Consider the following 13,746-nt stretch of genomic DNA (forward strand, 5'->3'; position numbering starts at 1 on the left):
CTGGGGGCCTGGGCAGAGCTGTGCCCTGGGAGGAAGGTCACTCCCGAACCTGGGGAAGAGAGTGAGGAGGACAGAGAGGACGGGAAAGAAACAGGCTTAAGCATGCCGGGAAGGGACAGGGTAGAAATATGCCCTTGGTGAGTGTCTTGTACAGTTAGATTTTTTTTTAAGTTCTTTTTTTTAAATTATTAATTTATTTTTAGAGAGAGGGCAAGGAAGGGAGAGAGAGAAGGAGAGAAACATCAATGTGTGAGACATACATCGATCAGTTGCCTCTCACACGCCCCCAACCAGGGGCCTGGCCTGCAACCGAGGAATATGCCCTGACTGGGAATCAAACTGGTGACCTTTCTGTTTGCAGGCCAACACTCAATCCACTGAGCCACACCAACCAGTGCTACAGTTAGATTTTATAAAAATGAGGTAAATAGTCCTGAGAAGCTTATAATGAAAATCAGCATCACTGCCCCCACATGTCCCATCACCCTTCTCAATCTCTGGGGGGCGGGGGCAGTTTTTTGGTATTTGCCTCCATGTTTCTACGTTGATTTATAAGCTTTAGACATCTCTCTACATAGATACTATAGGTAGTATTTAGACATTATATAGATTATATTTTTTATCAGCTACAGACGGCCTATGTATGAGGCCCTGTCATGTCTCTCCCTGCTTCCCCTCCTCCCACTCCCAACAGTTACATCCCATGTGAGCCAAACAACTGAATAATAGCGAAAGATGACTATGTTGCTTCTTGTTTTGCTTTTCACTGGATTAGTAGTAGTGTTGCATATTATTTACTAGATGTTATGTATCTGTTTTGGATTCTTCTTACCATTCAACACTCTTAATACAATTTTCCACAGCATGAAATGTGTCATATTCATAGGCTCCGTTTTTTAAAACAGAGTGACCTCCCTCCTGGAGCACGCTCTCTTTCTGATCCAGTCAGGAAGAGACTGCTTATCTAGACTTGCTCTAAGGCTTTCAATCGGAAACTTCCTTCACTACCATCCTAGAAATTTCTTGAACCTCTTTCCTGTCTGAAACCCTTCAAGTTTCTTTCTTTCATGGTGTACTCCCTCTGTTCTTGTGGAGTGCATTTTCCAGTAGTTTTTTAAGAAACAGTGCTTCAGAGAGAGTTTTTTGTTTGTTTGTTTAGAAACATTGCATGTCTGAAAAATGTCTTCATTCTAGTCTCATTATTGGCAGACTTTTTTTTGACAGGCCATGGAAATCAAGGTTAACAAAAATATTCCCTCAAAATTACAAGGCCTTGTTCTCTTACCTTCTAGTTTCTAATGTTGCTGAGAAGCCTGATGATCCCCTCAGTTGAAGTCACTTTTGTTTTTTAGATTTTATTTATGTATTTTTAAAGAGAGGGGAAGGGAGGGAGAAGGAGAGGGAGAGACACCAATGTGTGGTTGCCTTTCGCGGACCCCCAACTGGAGACCTGGCAACCCAGGCATTTGCCCTGACTGTGCATCAATCTGGCAACCCTTTGGTTCACAGGCTAACACTCAATCTGCTGAGCCACAGCAGCCAGGGCTGAAGTCACTTTTAAAAATGTATTTCTCTTGAAAGCTAGTAGGATATCTTCTTTTTATCCTCAGTGTTCTGAATATGCCTTGGTTTCGGTCTTTTATTCAATAATCTGTGCTGGGATGTTTCATCTTCAGTTCTGAGAAATTGTGTGTGTATTTGATCGTTGTCTCCTTACCACCTCATCACCCTACATCCCAGTTTTTCTTGGGAATGACGTTTGGGTTGAACCTCCAATATTCTTTTTCTTAAAGTTTTATTTATTGATTTGAGAGAGAGAGAAAAAAAACATCAATTTGTTGTTTCACTTATTTATGCATTCATTGGTTGCTTCTTGTATGTGCCCTGACCGGGGATTGAATCCACAGTCTTGGTGTATTTGGATGATGCTCTAACCAACTGAGCTACATGGCTAGAACTGACCCTCTAATTTTCTGATTTCCTCCTATTGTCCATCATTTTTGGCTTCTTGTCCTACCTTCTGAAAATCTCCTTGATTTTATCTACCAACTCTTTCATTGGATTTTTTTTCTTTTTCTTTTTTTTGGCAAGCATGTTTTTAATCAATGAAGGCTCATCCTTATTCTCTAAGAAGGTCCTTTTACACCAATCTTTTCTTGCATCTTGGATGGTAACTTCTGTTTCTCTGAGGGATAACGTGTTGATTTGCTTGCATTGTCTGTTTCTTCAGAGTTTCTTTTCACTAGTTGGTTGGATGATTTGTTTTAGTCTTTCTTTCATATTGAACGCTTTCCTTGTGCTGCAGGTGATCTTGACTGTGGCTCATGTTTAAAGGTGAAGTAGAGATAGGGTTTCATACCCGTGGGCTTCACTATGGAGTAAGTTTTTTAAAAATTCTCACCAAGTAACATGTTTAGCAACTTTAGAGAGAGTAAGAGAGAAACATCAATATGAGAAGCATCGATTGGCTACCTCCCTTATACGGGACTGATCCCACAACCTAGGTACGTGCCTTGACTAGGAATCGAACCCACAAACTTTTGGTGTATGGGATGATGCTGTACCAACTAAGCTACCCAGCTAGGGCTATGGACTCAATTTGAAGGTATTTTCTATCACCGACCTGAGGTAATAAATAAGTATCCTGGAAGCTGAGCTGGGAGCAGGGGCTGGAAGCCTCCTCATTCAGTGTGCAGACGTGGATTTAGCGTTTTCAGACTGTTCTCTTGTCCTCCACTGTGACTGATGTTCCTATCTGGAATCCCTCTGCCTGTTTCTCTGTCTAACCCAACCCTTCTCAGCCAGGGTCCTAAAGAGAAATAGGCCTGATGCATTCCACTGATTGGCATGAATTAACTTCTCTGCATTTAGAATGACGCGAGCTCTGTATTAACCTTGGGAGAATCGAGAAAGTGATTATTCCACCAGTTCTCTGATGGGCCTAATTCTCTCATGGAGCACTGGTCAGGAAAGGCTATTTGAGAAATCACCTCCCTTTGGGATGGAGGTGGATGAGCAGCCTGGCTCTGTGGGTGGATGGGAGTATGTGTTTGATATGCTGTAATCACCTTAGAGAGTTTTAAAATCAAACTAGACAGTGGGTCAAAATGCAGTCACTGATTTAGCCAGGATATGATTTTATAGCCTGGAACCCGGGCATTGCAGGCACCAGGAGGGGGGTTGGCTTTGGGGTGGGTTATCCGGCCAGTTCCAGTTATTTTTAGATGTCTTGTGGGTCTCTAAAGGAAGGCTGGTTTCAGGAACGCAGTCACAGAGGACAGGGCGGCAGCTTCCTGGCTAGGTCACAGGGCCATCCCAGGAGGGCAGGAAAGTGTGAATCAGAAGGTACCCCCTGGTGGAAAGCCCCTTGGTTGGTGGTTAAGACTGTGGTGAGAGGCGAGGGGTGTTGCTGCTCCATGGGGCCTGCTCTTGCTGCAGAGGTAGTCTGAGCTCCCTGATGCCTGCGTGGGTCGCCTCAGCATCTGTACTCAGGCCCTCAGCTTGGAGGCCAGCCATAGTGACCCCAAGACTAGTTTGTTTGAATGTAAGTTCATCTGTGGCGGCAGGTTCCTTCCAGCAGTTTGTGGTTACATCTCTGCTATCATTTCGCTGTGGGCTGGGGAAGTTCTGGGTGCTGGAGCCAAGAGTGATGCTGTTTTGCAGAGTGTAGCCATCATGTAGAAAGGCTGAAAATCCCCTCCCTGGGCAGGGGGCCTTCCACTTGCCTCCTCAGTGGCTTCCAGGACACCTGAGGGCAGCTTGACAGGCAGCCCCTTCCAAAGCTGCAAGGCAGGCTGTCCCCATACTATGGTGGCCGCTCTTCTGTTCCTGGTGCCATGCCCCTGACTTTGTTGATGCAAGTACAGGGACGGCTCCCAGGCACACACCTTGGCTCGCAGAGGGGCTGCAGCTGAGCAGTCAAGCCTGGGGTTTCTAACTGTATTTCTTTCCACTTTTCAAATGCTCAGCAGAGGAGCCCTCAGAAACGTCCCCACCGCCACCCCGCGTGAAGGCCCCACAAGCCCCCGAGAAGCCCCCACAGCTGGCAGAGGTCCCCACGGAGCCATCTCATCCAGAACTGACCCCTCTGCCACCGCCAAGGCCCAGTGCTCCGCCACCTCCTGAGGACCCTGGACAACAGCTGCACACAGGCCAGCGGCCTGTTCTGCCCAAGAGACCCCAGCAGCCACTGCCCCCGCCATTGTGGCCTGGCTGGACAGGGCTGCCCTTCTTGCCTGGCTCCACTGGGGTCATGATGGAGACTGGAGAGGCTGGGCCTCCAGGAAGGATGGGTGTGTCAGGGAGGGGCCTGCCCCAGGGGGTGGTGAATGGCCAGACGGGGCAGGTGCCCATCCTCAGCACAGAAGGCTTTGCAGGAGCACCAGGTGAGACTACAGGGAGGAGCAGTCTTAGCCTCCAGGATCTGCTGCAGGGGCTTTGTAGGTTCAGGGTTCAGCCTTCAGGGTACGAGGTCCAAAACTTAGCTCTCCAAAGGTGCTGAGATCCTGAGGGACCAGTTCCTGCTAATCAAAGCCCCAGAGCCTGGGGCACCCCAGAGTCAGTACAATAAATCATACTCAGAACTGCCCCGCGGGCTGGAATACCTAGGGCCACGTGGGAAGCTCACTGATCTTCCCAGCAGGAGTGTACCTTGGAAACTATACGTGTACTGGGAGCTTGTGCAACAGCAAAGGCAGCCACACGTCCGAGTGCAGAAGCTGGAAGGTTCTGGCTCAAATCCCAGTGGTGTCATTACAAGTGATGGGACTTGGGCCAGCCTCCTAACCTGAGGTTCAGCTCCTTCACCTTCAGAGAGGGCAGTAGTGGCACCCCAGGGCGTTTCTGTGAGGATGAGGGAAGGAAGCCTAGTTCAGTGCTTGGCTGGGAAGTAAGTGCTCCATGCAAGTTGTGTCAGCACCACTGGGGAGCAGGTGGAGGTTGGGGGATGCTGGCGGGAAAGGGCAGGAGGGAGAAGGAAAAAGGAGCATCTGTGGGATCCCCACCACATGCAGGTACTGCCAGAACCAGGTTCTCGGTTTCTCTTGATGGCGCTGTGGAGTTATTGGTTCTATTTACAGATGAGGAAACTGAGGCTCAGGGCTACAACATGTAAACAAACACTTTTCTAAGCAGTTTGTTTTCTATTAGTCATGTATCATGGATGATTATACACTGTCTGTCCATCCATGCGTCCATCCATCCACACATCCACCCCCTGCCCACCCATGCATCCCTGTCACAAGCACTGCATCCAGCCCACTGGAGGTGAAGCCTGTGAACAGATGATGCTCCTGGAGGGCAGGCATGGTAGTTGGCCTATGTGAGTCTATTCGGTCTGTGGACTTCTCCTCCCTGGCTTGATTGAGAAGCCGCAGTGCCTTATTTTCTTTCCTCACATCCCCTCGTCCAGCTCACCCTCAGGACATTCTTCCGTGTCCAGGGATAAGTGGGCTAGTAAGGAACCAGGTACTGGCAGGTGCAACTGTTTCGGGGAACGATGCTTGGAGTGGGTGCCCTTGCTCTGCTTCTATTTAAAGAAATAGTGTGAGGAGGAGTAGGCAGAGAAAGAGGGGCTCTGAAAAATGAGGTACTACTTAGGATTTTGTTTGATATTCCATTCCCATTTTGTTTTTCAGGATATCCCAAGTCACCTCCCATAGCCTCCCCAGGTACGTCTGCCAGGAGACAAGCAGGAGGCCGGGTGTCCTTCCTCCCGCCTCAGGCTGTCAGTGCGGGTGGACACCGGGCCCAGCCCCTCCCCGCCACCAGCTGCAACAGCAGCCTGTGCTGACTGCAGTGGGTGAACCCCGCCAGTTTCACTCCCCAGGGAGGGTCAGTTACGCTGAAGACGGAATTTTCCCTTGAGTGTGATCCCAGCTCGCGGAGTTCCCTGAGAGGACTGCTGGGTGGCCCTGACCAGCTTCCTGGTGGTCTAAGTTGTACTGGTTCTTCAGTAAGCAAGCAGCTCCCAAGATTATTCCCATTATCCACTCCCTGCACCCCCTGCCCCCGCACACAGGGTCACACATGTGGCATCACACACGTCTACCCACAGCAAGCGCCTGTCCAGCCACCCCGCTCAGCTGTTCTCACTGCTGCTCTGACAAGGCGGACTGTGTAGCTCTCGGATGGTTTGTGTCCCTGGGTGCTTTTTATTTTTTAAATGGTAAGGCTGCCTCTCAGGACAGGCACACAGGCCTCAGCTTCTGAGGCCGCGCACCCCACATGCCCGTGAACACTCTCTTCCTCCCTGTTCCAGGGGCTCCAGTGCCTTCTCTGGTGTCTTTCTCTGCGGGACTCACCCAGAAGCCTTTCCCCAGTGATGGGGGTGTCGTCCTCTTTAACAAAGTGCTGGTCAATGATGGGGACGTGTATGACCCCAGCACCGGTAAGCCTTGAGTGACGTGCTACCTGGGGCCCTGGGGCCTGGGGTTGGGGAGCCGTACTTGAGGAGATGCCCCAGCAGCTGTGGGCACTCGAGATGGCGTTGTCGCTATTCCCCATTGTGGGTGTTTGTGAAGAGTTTCCAGCTTGCAGGCTGCAGGCGGCTGGGTGTGCAGTGACATTTCCTGTCAGCAGACCAGCCCTCGCCATGGGAATTGTCCACGTGAATGTAGGTGGTTAGAAAGGCTCCCAGCCGAGGCCACGAAGAGGCTCCCTTTCTCAGTATGTCACCCTCACACCCTGGGACAGCACAGGCCGGAGACGCCCTGCCGCCATCAGGAAGAAGCTGTGGTTTATGATGAACAGAGCCAAAAAGGGGACAGAGTTCCCTCTAGCAGCGTGGCCCTGTGTATAGGGCCTCCTGCTCTGAAACAGAACCTTTGGCTGCCTGGATCTGCTGGTGGCACTGGTGCTATCCCCTAGCCCCAGAGAACAGTGGGGACAGAGGTCACCCTGGGATATGTTGCTCAGGCTTCCTTCCTCCTGCCAGCCTACAGCTGAGCCTTGGCTTCTGTCCCTCGGGACTGGAGGCGGAGCCTCTTCACCAGGCCAGACATGGCATCTGGTCCCCCGTGTACAGGGAAGGCAAGTCAGGGCACCACCTGGCCCACCGATGCTGCCCACTGGCAGCCCTGGGGGAAGAACAGCTCCAGGTGTGCCTGGGGCAGGTGCCGAGGGCGCAGGCAGCCTGGGTGGCGGTGGAGGTGTTTCTTCTCTGAGGAGCTCAGACACCTCTGACAAGAGGCCGGTCTGTCAAGTGCCAGAAGGCTGAGGTGCCCATGTGGGTCCTCCCGGGGGCTGCATGCATGTAATGGCCGGCGGATTTCTGGGAGACTACTGGGAGATGGAATAGAGTTCCTTCTGGGCACTTTTTAGACATCACCCTCATGTGTGCCCTGCCATCAGGCTAAATCCTGTTCTTCGAACAGTGTTAGGGAGCATGAAAAATCACGTGTGGAACCTGGAAAAACAGAACTTGGGGTCCTCCAGGCTGGCTGGAGAGCTCAGGACCCTGTGTTCCTAAGCCACTCCTGAGGCTCGCAGGCAGGAAGGCAGGCCGGCCAGCTGTTGGTGCCCCTTTGCTTTCAACTCAAGCACAGCTTCCTCCAGGGCCCTCAGTCCATGCTGCCGGGACGGTGGGGATAGCTTGTCTACTCCGACAGGTCAAGGGATCCAGGGACCTTTGCAAGCAGGAGTGGTGACCCACACTTCTCCCATGATGTCCAGCTCAAAACATCTCTTGTTGATCAGGCTTCAGTAAAGGAAATTCTGGGTGACCCTGAGCAAAGCCTTACCCTAGGTAGTCTCTGAGGGAACATGAAGGCCAGGTGCCCAGAGCACTGGGGCCAGGTCTGTCCTCAAGGCCCAGGTACCTCGGGAGAGACTCAGGTAGCTTTAGCTTACTATCAAAAGCTGGGGAAGGGAGCCGGCTGGCCTGGCATTTTTCAGAGCAGAGTGAAGACCCACCCCCAAGATTCCTTTTCAGCTCTGGGGCCTCCATTCTGTTAGCTCTTGGCCTGTGGTCCATGTGTCCCATCTTCTCCCCAGAGCGGCTGCTGTCGGCAGCATGTGGTGTGTGTGGGGCCACCTAACAGCTGTTCTGCAATGGGTTCGTCTACAAACCTTATTTCCTCTTCCTCACGCCACCCCCATGCCTCTGACTACCACTTCCTCTACTCTCCCCGGGCCCAGAACCTGTGGATCTTCAGCTAAGTGAATATCAGCTGCTTTCTAACATGAATGGATGGCACCTGCATAATGGTCCAGTGTAGGGAAGCTGGCTCCTCCATGGGAGGAGAGCTGTTTGTGGTTTTCCACTCGGTTGTGACAAGCTTTGTGGGGTTTTGGGGGTCCTGCCTCCTCAGGAGGCAACTCAGGCGTTTGTGGATATTGTGCCCAATAGCCAAGCCTTGAAGCCTCTTCTAAATTGGCTTTGGGCTACTTTCAGTAAGACAATTCCCAAGAGGCAACCAGGACCTGGGTGGCTGCTGCTTCCCACTGTACCTTAGGGAAGGGGCCTGCGTCTTCACCGAGCACAGGTGGTGCACGTGGCACTGCAAAGGCTGGTGGACCCAGTGGCCAGAAACGTTAGAGGGACTGAGCTCTTCCAACAAGGCCAGGTGGTTCTCTCCCTGCACCGTGCACAGCACTGAAGGGCAAGTTTCTCCTAGGGCTGCTCTGAGTGTAAGCGAGTTATATTAATTATACCAAATGTGGGGGGTTTGCAGTATTTGTCCTCTTCCAGATGTGAAAAGCATTAGGTGGGCTCTTGTAATGAGGACTGGGTCAGTGGCAAAGAGTGGTGCGTGCTAAGGGGGGTGCATCATTGGGTGAGTGTAGGTGTGCTACCTCTCCCATGAGAATTAACGGGTAACCTGTTGCAAAGGGCTGTGATGGTGTCACACGAGCACAGGTGTCTGCCTTCTTCTTCCCAGGGATCTTCACAGCTCCATACGACGGGCGCTACCTGATCACAGCCACCCTCACTCCTGAGAGGGACGCGTATGTGGAGGCCGTCCTGTCGGTGTCCAATGCCAGTGTGGCCCAGCTGCACACAGCCGGCTACAGGAGAGAATTCCTGGAATACCACCGGCCCCCAGGGGCTTTGCACACTTGCGGGGGCCCGGGAGCGTTCCACCTTATTGTGCACTTGAAGGCAGGAGATGGCGTCAACATCGTGGTGACTGGGGGCAGGTTGGCTCACACGGACTTTGACGAAATGTACTCCACATTTAGTGGGGTTTTCTTATATCCTTTCCTTTCCCACCTCTAGGGCTCTGGGAAAAAGTAAGGGGGAAGAGAGTTGTGAGAACTGGAAAGCTTTAATATATTCACTTTATGTATGTAGCTGGAGCACTGGTCTAGTTTCCGTTGACATCCCACCAGCTCTCTCTGGCTCTGGAGGCCACCGATTCCCAGCAGGTAGCAAGGAGTGAACCACGTGGCCACCGACTTCTGTCACTCCCATAGGCCAGCTGAAGAGTTGGACACATCCCTACGTCCCTACGTATACGCGAGGTCCTCTCCTGTGTTTTCCAACTCCCATCTCCAGCTTTTCCCTAAGAGGCTGAGCTGGGCCTACAAGGTGCTGCCCTGGAGGACTAGGCCGTAGGGTCACGTCCTGCTGACAGAGAAGGAAGAGCTGCTGGATGTAGGTCTATGGCGGTGGACTGGCTGAAACGGGTGCCTGTGGCTAGTCTTTACCAGAGAGCGAAGCAGCACCAACTGTCCTTGTGTTTATTTATACTGCAAGCAGGAGAAAAGTTTAAACACTGAAGTGGCATGTGCCACCACACCGAGACCTGGAGTTTACAGTCTGGGCTGTCCCAGGTTTGGTTCACCACGGCTCACCCCAGACCTCGGCCCAGCTGTGAAAAGATCCGTGAGAGAGTGTCTGTGTAGCCTGTTGGGCTCCTTGAATGACATGTACAATTTAAGTGCAAAGACAGGGAGTGTCAATAAAGATGTAAAACCACTAAAACACTTCATGCTACTTGAATCTGGTGCCTTATGGATTGAGAGTTGTTTGACTTTTTGATGGCTATAGAGTAAGCTTGAATAAAGTAATCTCAACCATTTAACTTATCCCTCAGCATCCAAGATGTACCCTTGGTTCTTTTTTGCTTATAAAGACAGACCAGAAGTGCTTGGAGGTCAGGGTCCCCATGTGAGCCCTGCAGCTGAAGAGGGGCTCCTCCAGGGGATGCTGAGAATTCACATTTAATTAGCAGCTGCCCAAGCTAATGAGATTGCTCGCTGCCCAGATCACACAGATGCGGCTTTAAGAACTCGCAGGTTCCCAGGCAACAAGAGGCCCAACATAACGCTGAGCACACACTGAAAGCTGAGATCATCTGAGAAAGGCGGGCATCTTCCCGTGGAGAGCACGTTCTGTTCACGGGAAGCCCAGGCTGGCCATGCCCTTACCAGCAGCCGCAAAAGCCTCTAGGCACACAAGACCTCACTCCAAGGGGTCTCTGCTCATCAGGTTAGTGAAATCTGTTGGTCAATAAAGTGCTACTGGGGGAGGCACGTCCCCTAGAGCCCCAGAGAAAGATGTGAACCATAGACAAGTTTCCTTGGCCTGAATCAAGCCACCAAATACTCTTATGCTGTAAAAATTGCTTTGAGTTTCCAGGGCTGCTCGCCAGAGAGATTAGAGGGTGGCCCCTGGACACTGCAGAGAGGAGCCTTTTCCTCACCCCCACCCCCAGGCAGGGGAGAAGTGACCAAGAACCCGAGGGTTTGCCATTTTAGTATTTTAAAGTCTGGCTTCTGTCCAGGAGTGCGGGGGAGAAGGGTACTCACATCCCCTCTCTCCAGCTGGGGAAGTGGCTAAAGGTGGCTGTCAGAGTATTACTGGCTTCCTAGAAATGAGTCATGGAAAAGCCCCAGTGAAATGGAGCATGTTCAGGAAAACCGAGTTGGCACACACATGCTTTTGCCCTCTCTCCCTCACACCCCCTGTAAAGACCTTAACTCTGTGCCAAAGGGGATAAATGTGCAATAGTCGAAAAGGCAGAGTTCTTTGCAGCAATAGGTAGCATTCTCAGTGCATTCTGACTCATTTACTGACAGAAGGTGAATTTCAGCTCTGTGCCTCCAACATACCAAAGCAGGCTAAGTCTGATCACAGCAGGTGCCGTGTTCACTTCAAGATGAAACAGGAAGAAAGCCGAATCATGGCCCATTTAGGAGAGAGTATCTTCAAAAGGGGAAGACTGAGAGAGAATGCAAGGCTGCCTGGGCTGGAGGCTGCAGGAGCTCTGGAGCAACTGCCTGTGAGTGAGACTCATGAGCCAGGCCCTAGGGCTCACTCAGGCACAGGGTTACTACTTCTGAAATAAAGCAGTTGTCGCTGAGAAAACGGTCAGAGTACTTCTTAAGGTAAGCAGAGACAGGACTGGGACATTTTTTTCCTACCACACGAAACATTACAAATGGCCAATTTTAAATGGTAAAACAAAAACAAAAAAACCCCTCAAAACCAAACAACAACAAACACCCCCAAAATGATCCCAGCAATAAAGAATGCAAGTCAATCAATGCAAATGGCATTTGAAATTATTTCCATGTTAGCATATTAATCTAGCTTCTCTGTGACCAACTGATTCTCACAGCTGATTTGTAGTTTGAAAGGATAGGGGTATTTGTGATCAGAGAGACACCAAAGTCCATGCTTGTATATTTGAAACGCCTCTGCATATATCCAAATCCATTTTCTAAACACATATATGCGTCTTCCTCTGTTGTCCTATCAAAGGGAAGTAAAGAAGGACACGTGCAAACTCCGACAGATGCAGAGTGCGGCGGGGGAGGCTGCCGTTGAGACAGGCCTTCTGAGTGCAGGGACAGCGCCCACGCTGCTCCTCCCTGAAGTGCACGAAGCCATGTGGGGTAAAAGCCATTTCCTTTACAATCAGCCTCCCTGTCTGGGCTCTTCCGTTGTCTTCCCCAAAGTACACCCCCCACACACACGAAGAGCCCCGACTCCCGTTCTCCGACCTCTCACCCAGCCATGGCACGGCAAAGAAGCATGAAATGAGAGCTCTCCATACGTAAAGGCACACTCTCAAGGAGGAATTTTGGGATTGAACATGTTCAGCATATGCTGCATCTGGCAGGGCCAGCGATCTAAGGGGATAAAAAGATGCTCATTTAAATATGTGGGACGTGGTTTTTTGATCCAAGTTCACTTTGACTCTCCTAAGCTGATGAAAACATCAGGATTCCTAAGCAGTACTCACCCTATGGAAGGGTTTCATGAAAGGTGGGATGGCTGTGAGCAGGGTGCTTGGGAACCCCTGAAGGGCTGAGGGGCGGGATGTAAACAGCCTAGAGGACTCCAGTGAGCACACACCAGAAATCACACATGCATGAATGAATCATTCCCTGGCATAACCTACAAAGCACGAGGTTAGTCCCTGAGGGTGTAGCCTCACTTTTGGAGTCAGGTTTTATAAAAATAAGCACCAAAAAGAAGTCCTTTCTGTAGACAAATTTAAGTGTCAGCAAAGATCAAAATGCTAATTTATGGAAATTAACAATTTCTGGCAAGAGTACAGAGAAGACGGTTTAAATATCCTCTGAAGGAAAGAGTCAAATGCATTCAGTTTACGTTTGTTTATTGTTGTAACATTTTGTTTTGAACATCAAACACTGCACCAAAATATGAGCCATTTATCTTAAGACAATGGTCTTTGCCATAACTAAGAGTACTGGATTGATGTTTACAATTAATTTATGACAACTTAAAACTTATTAGTGGCACTGTTGTCTAAAAATCAAATACTTTATCATAGTGTAATTATTAAATTAAGAGAAAGTTTTCCCCTCCCTTTCTTACCTTCAAACTAAAAACATAGTTTTCACCTGGAAAGTGCACTTACTTAAAACAAAACCTCAATTTTTAACTAGTTTCATTAAACCCAGCATGCTCTAAAACAGGAAAATAAGGCTTCTTAGAGTAAATATGAGGATATTGAAAAGATGTTAAAATTCCCTGGAAAAGCCTGTTTTCACCAACTTGCAAAAAGAGAAAGAGTTGACCTCTTGACCTCTTACCTATCTTTAAAAGGTCTTGCCTGCACTTTCATGAACACATTGTGTGTGGTCTTACGGGCACAAGTATTGGACTTCCAATCATTTACTAGCTGTTCTTCAGATGTTCTCCTTGTGACTGACAGCAGCTTTCATTTTAGGACATCACAGTAGTAAGTTTTTAAGTTTTCCAGTAGAAAACTGCAGACATGTTTAAGTGCAGTGAACACAGGACTCACACACACAGCCGCGTGGTGTGCTGTGGGCCCGCACATGCACTTCTAACGCCTCAGAAGATGCAGGTGCTGACGCCCCCGCTACATGAGCCTTAACGCGTGCACACTGAGGCAGGTACTAAAGTCGGGCTGAGCTGGAAAGCAGGCAAGGGGCCAAGCCATGGCGATTTCACCAGTGAAGCAACTGAGAAAATGACTTAGAAGAGCCCACTCTGCCTGCAATCTGCCCATGATACCATCCACCACTGAAAGCAGTGTGAGGCTAACACTTCTTCACTCACTCACCATCATGAGGGTCTGTGTGCAAACACATTCAGGGCATCTCTCTTTCACAGAAAGAACACGTCATTTGTACCAAATGGCAATGGGTTTTCAGCACAAATACTTTCGTAACACTATAGTAAGAGTAATCGCCTACTTTAGGGGCTCCTTTAAATGAGGAAAAAGACTCATTAGTTAGTGTATGCATCCACTGGATCACTGCAGTGAAGTGACAAAGTTGTGCTTATGGACTCTGGGCCACAGG

At 49.9% G+C, this 13,746-nt stretch overlaps 1 protein-coding gene across 2 annotated transcripts in view; it reads left to right on the forward strand.

Annotated features, from left to right (window-relative positions):
- The window catches only part of EMILIN2 (elastin microfibril interfacer 2), a 51,086-nt gene extending 41,047 nt beyond the window's left edge, over window positions 1–10,039 (forward strand). Inside the window, exons 5-8 of one of the 2 annotated variants that reach the window (XM_090285764.1) lie at window positions 3,972–4,385; window positions 5,637–5,669; window positions 6,260–6,388; window positions 8,880–10,039. In XM_090285764.1, the coding sequence (XP_090141890.1) occupies window positions 3,972–4,385; window positions 5,637–5,669; window positions 6,260–6,388; window positions 8,880–9,217 (914 nt within the window). In that variant the 3' untranslated portion in view covers window positions 9,218–10,039. Of the gene's footprint in view, window positions 1–3,968; window positions 4,386–5,636; window positions 5,670–6,259; window positions 6,389–8,879 lie in introns of both variants that reach the window. The other variant, XM_090285763.1, reaches the window with a different exon arrangement.
- The last annotated feature ends 3,707 nt before the right edge of the window (window positions 10,040–13,746 follow it).

Source organism: Furipterus horrens, unplaced genomic scaffold (assembly GCF_987537825.1).
Source record: "Furipterus horrens unplaced genomic scaffold, mFurHor1.1.pri manual_scaffold_8, whole genome shotgun sequence".
NCBI classification, from domain to species: Eukaryota; Metazoa; Chordata; class Mammalia; order Chiroptera; family Furipteridae; genus Furipterus; species Furipterus horrens.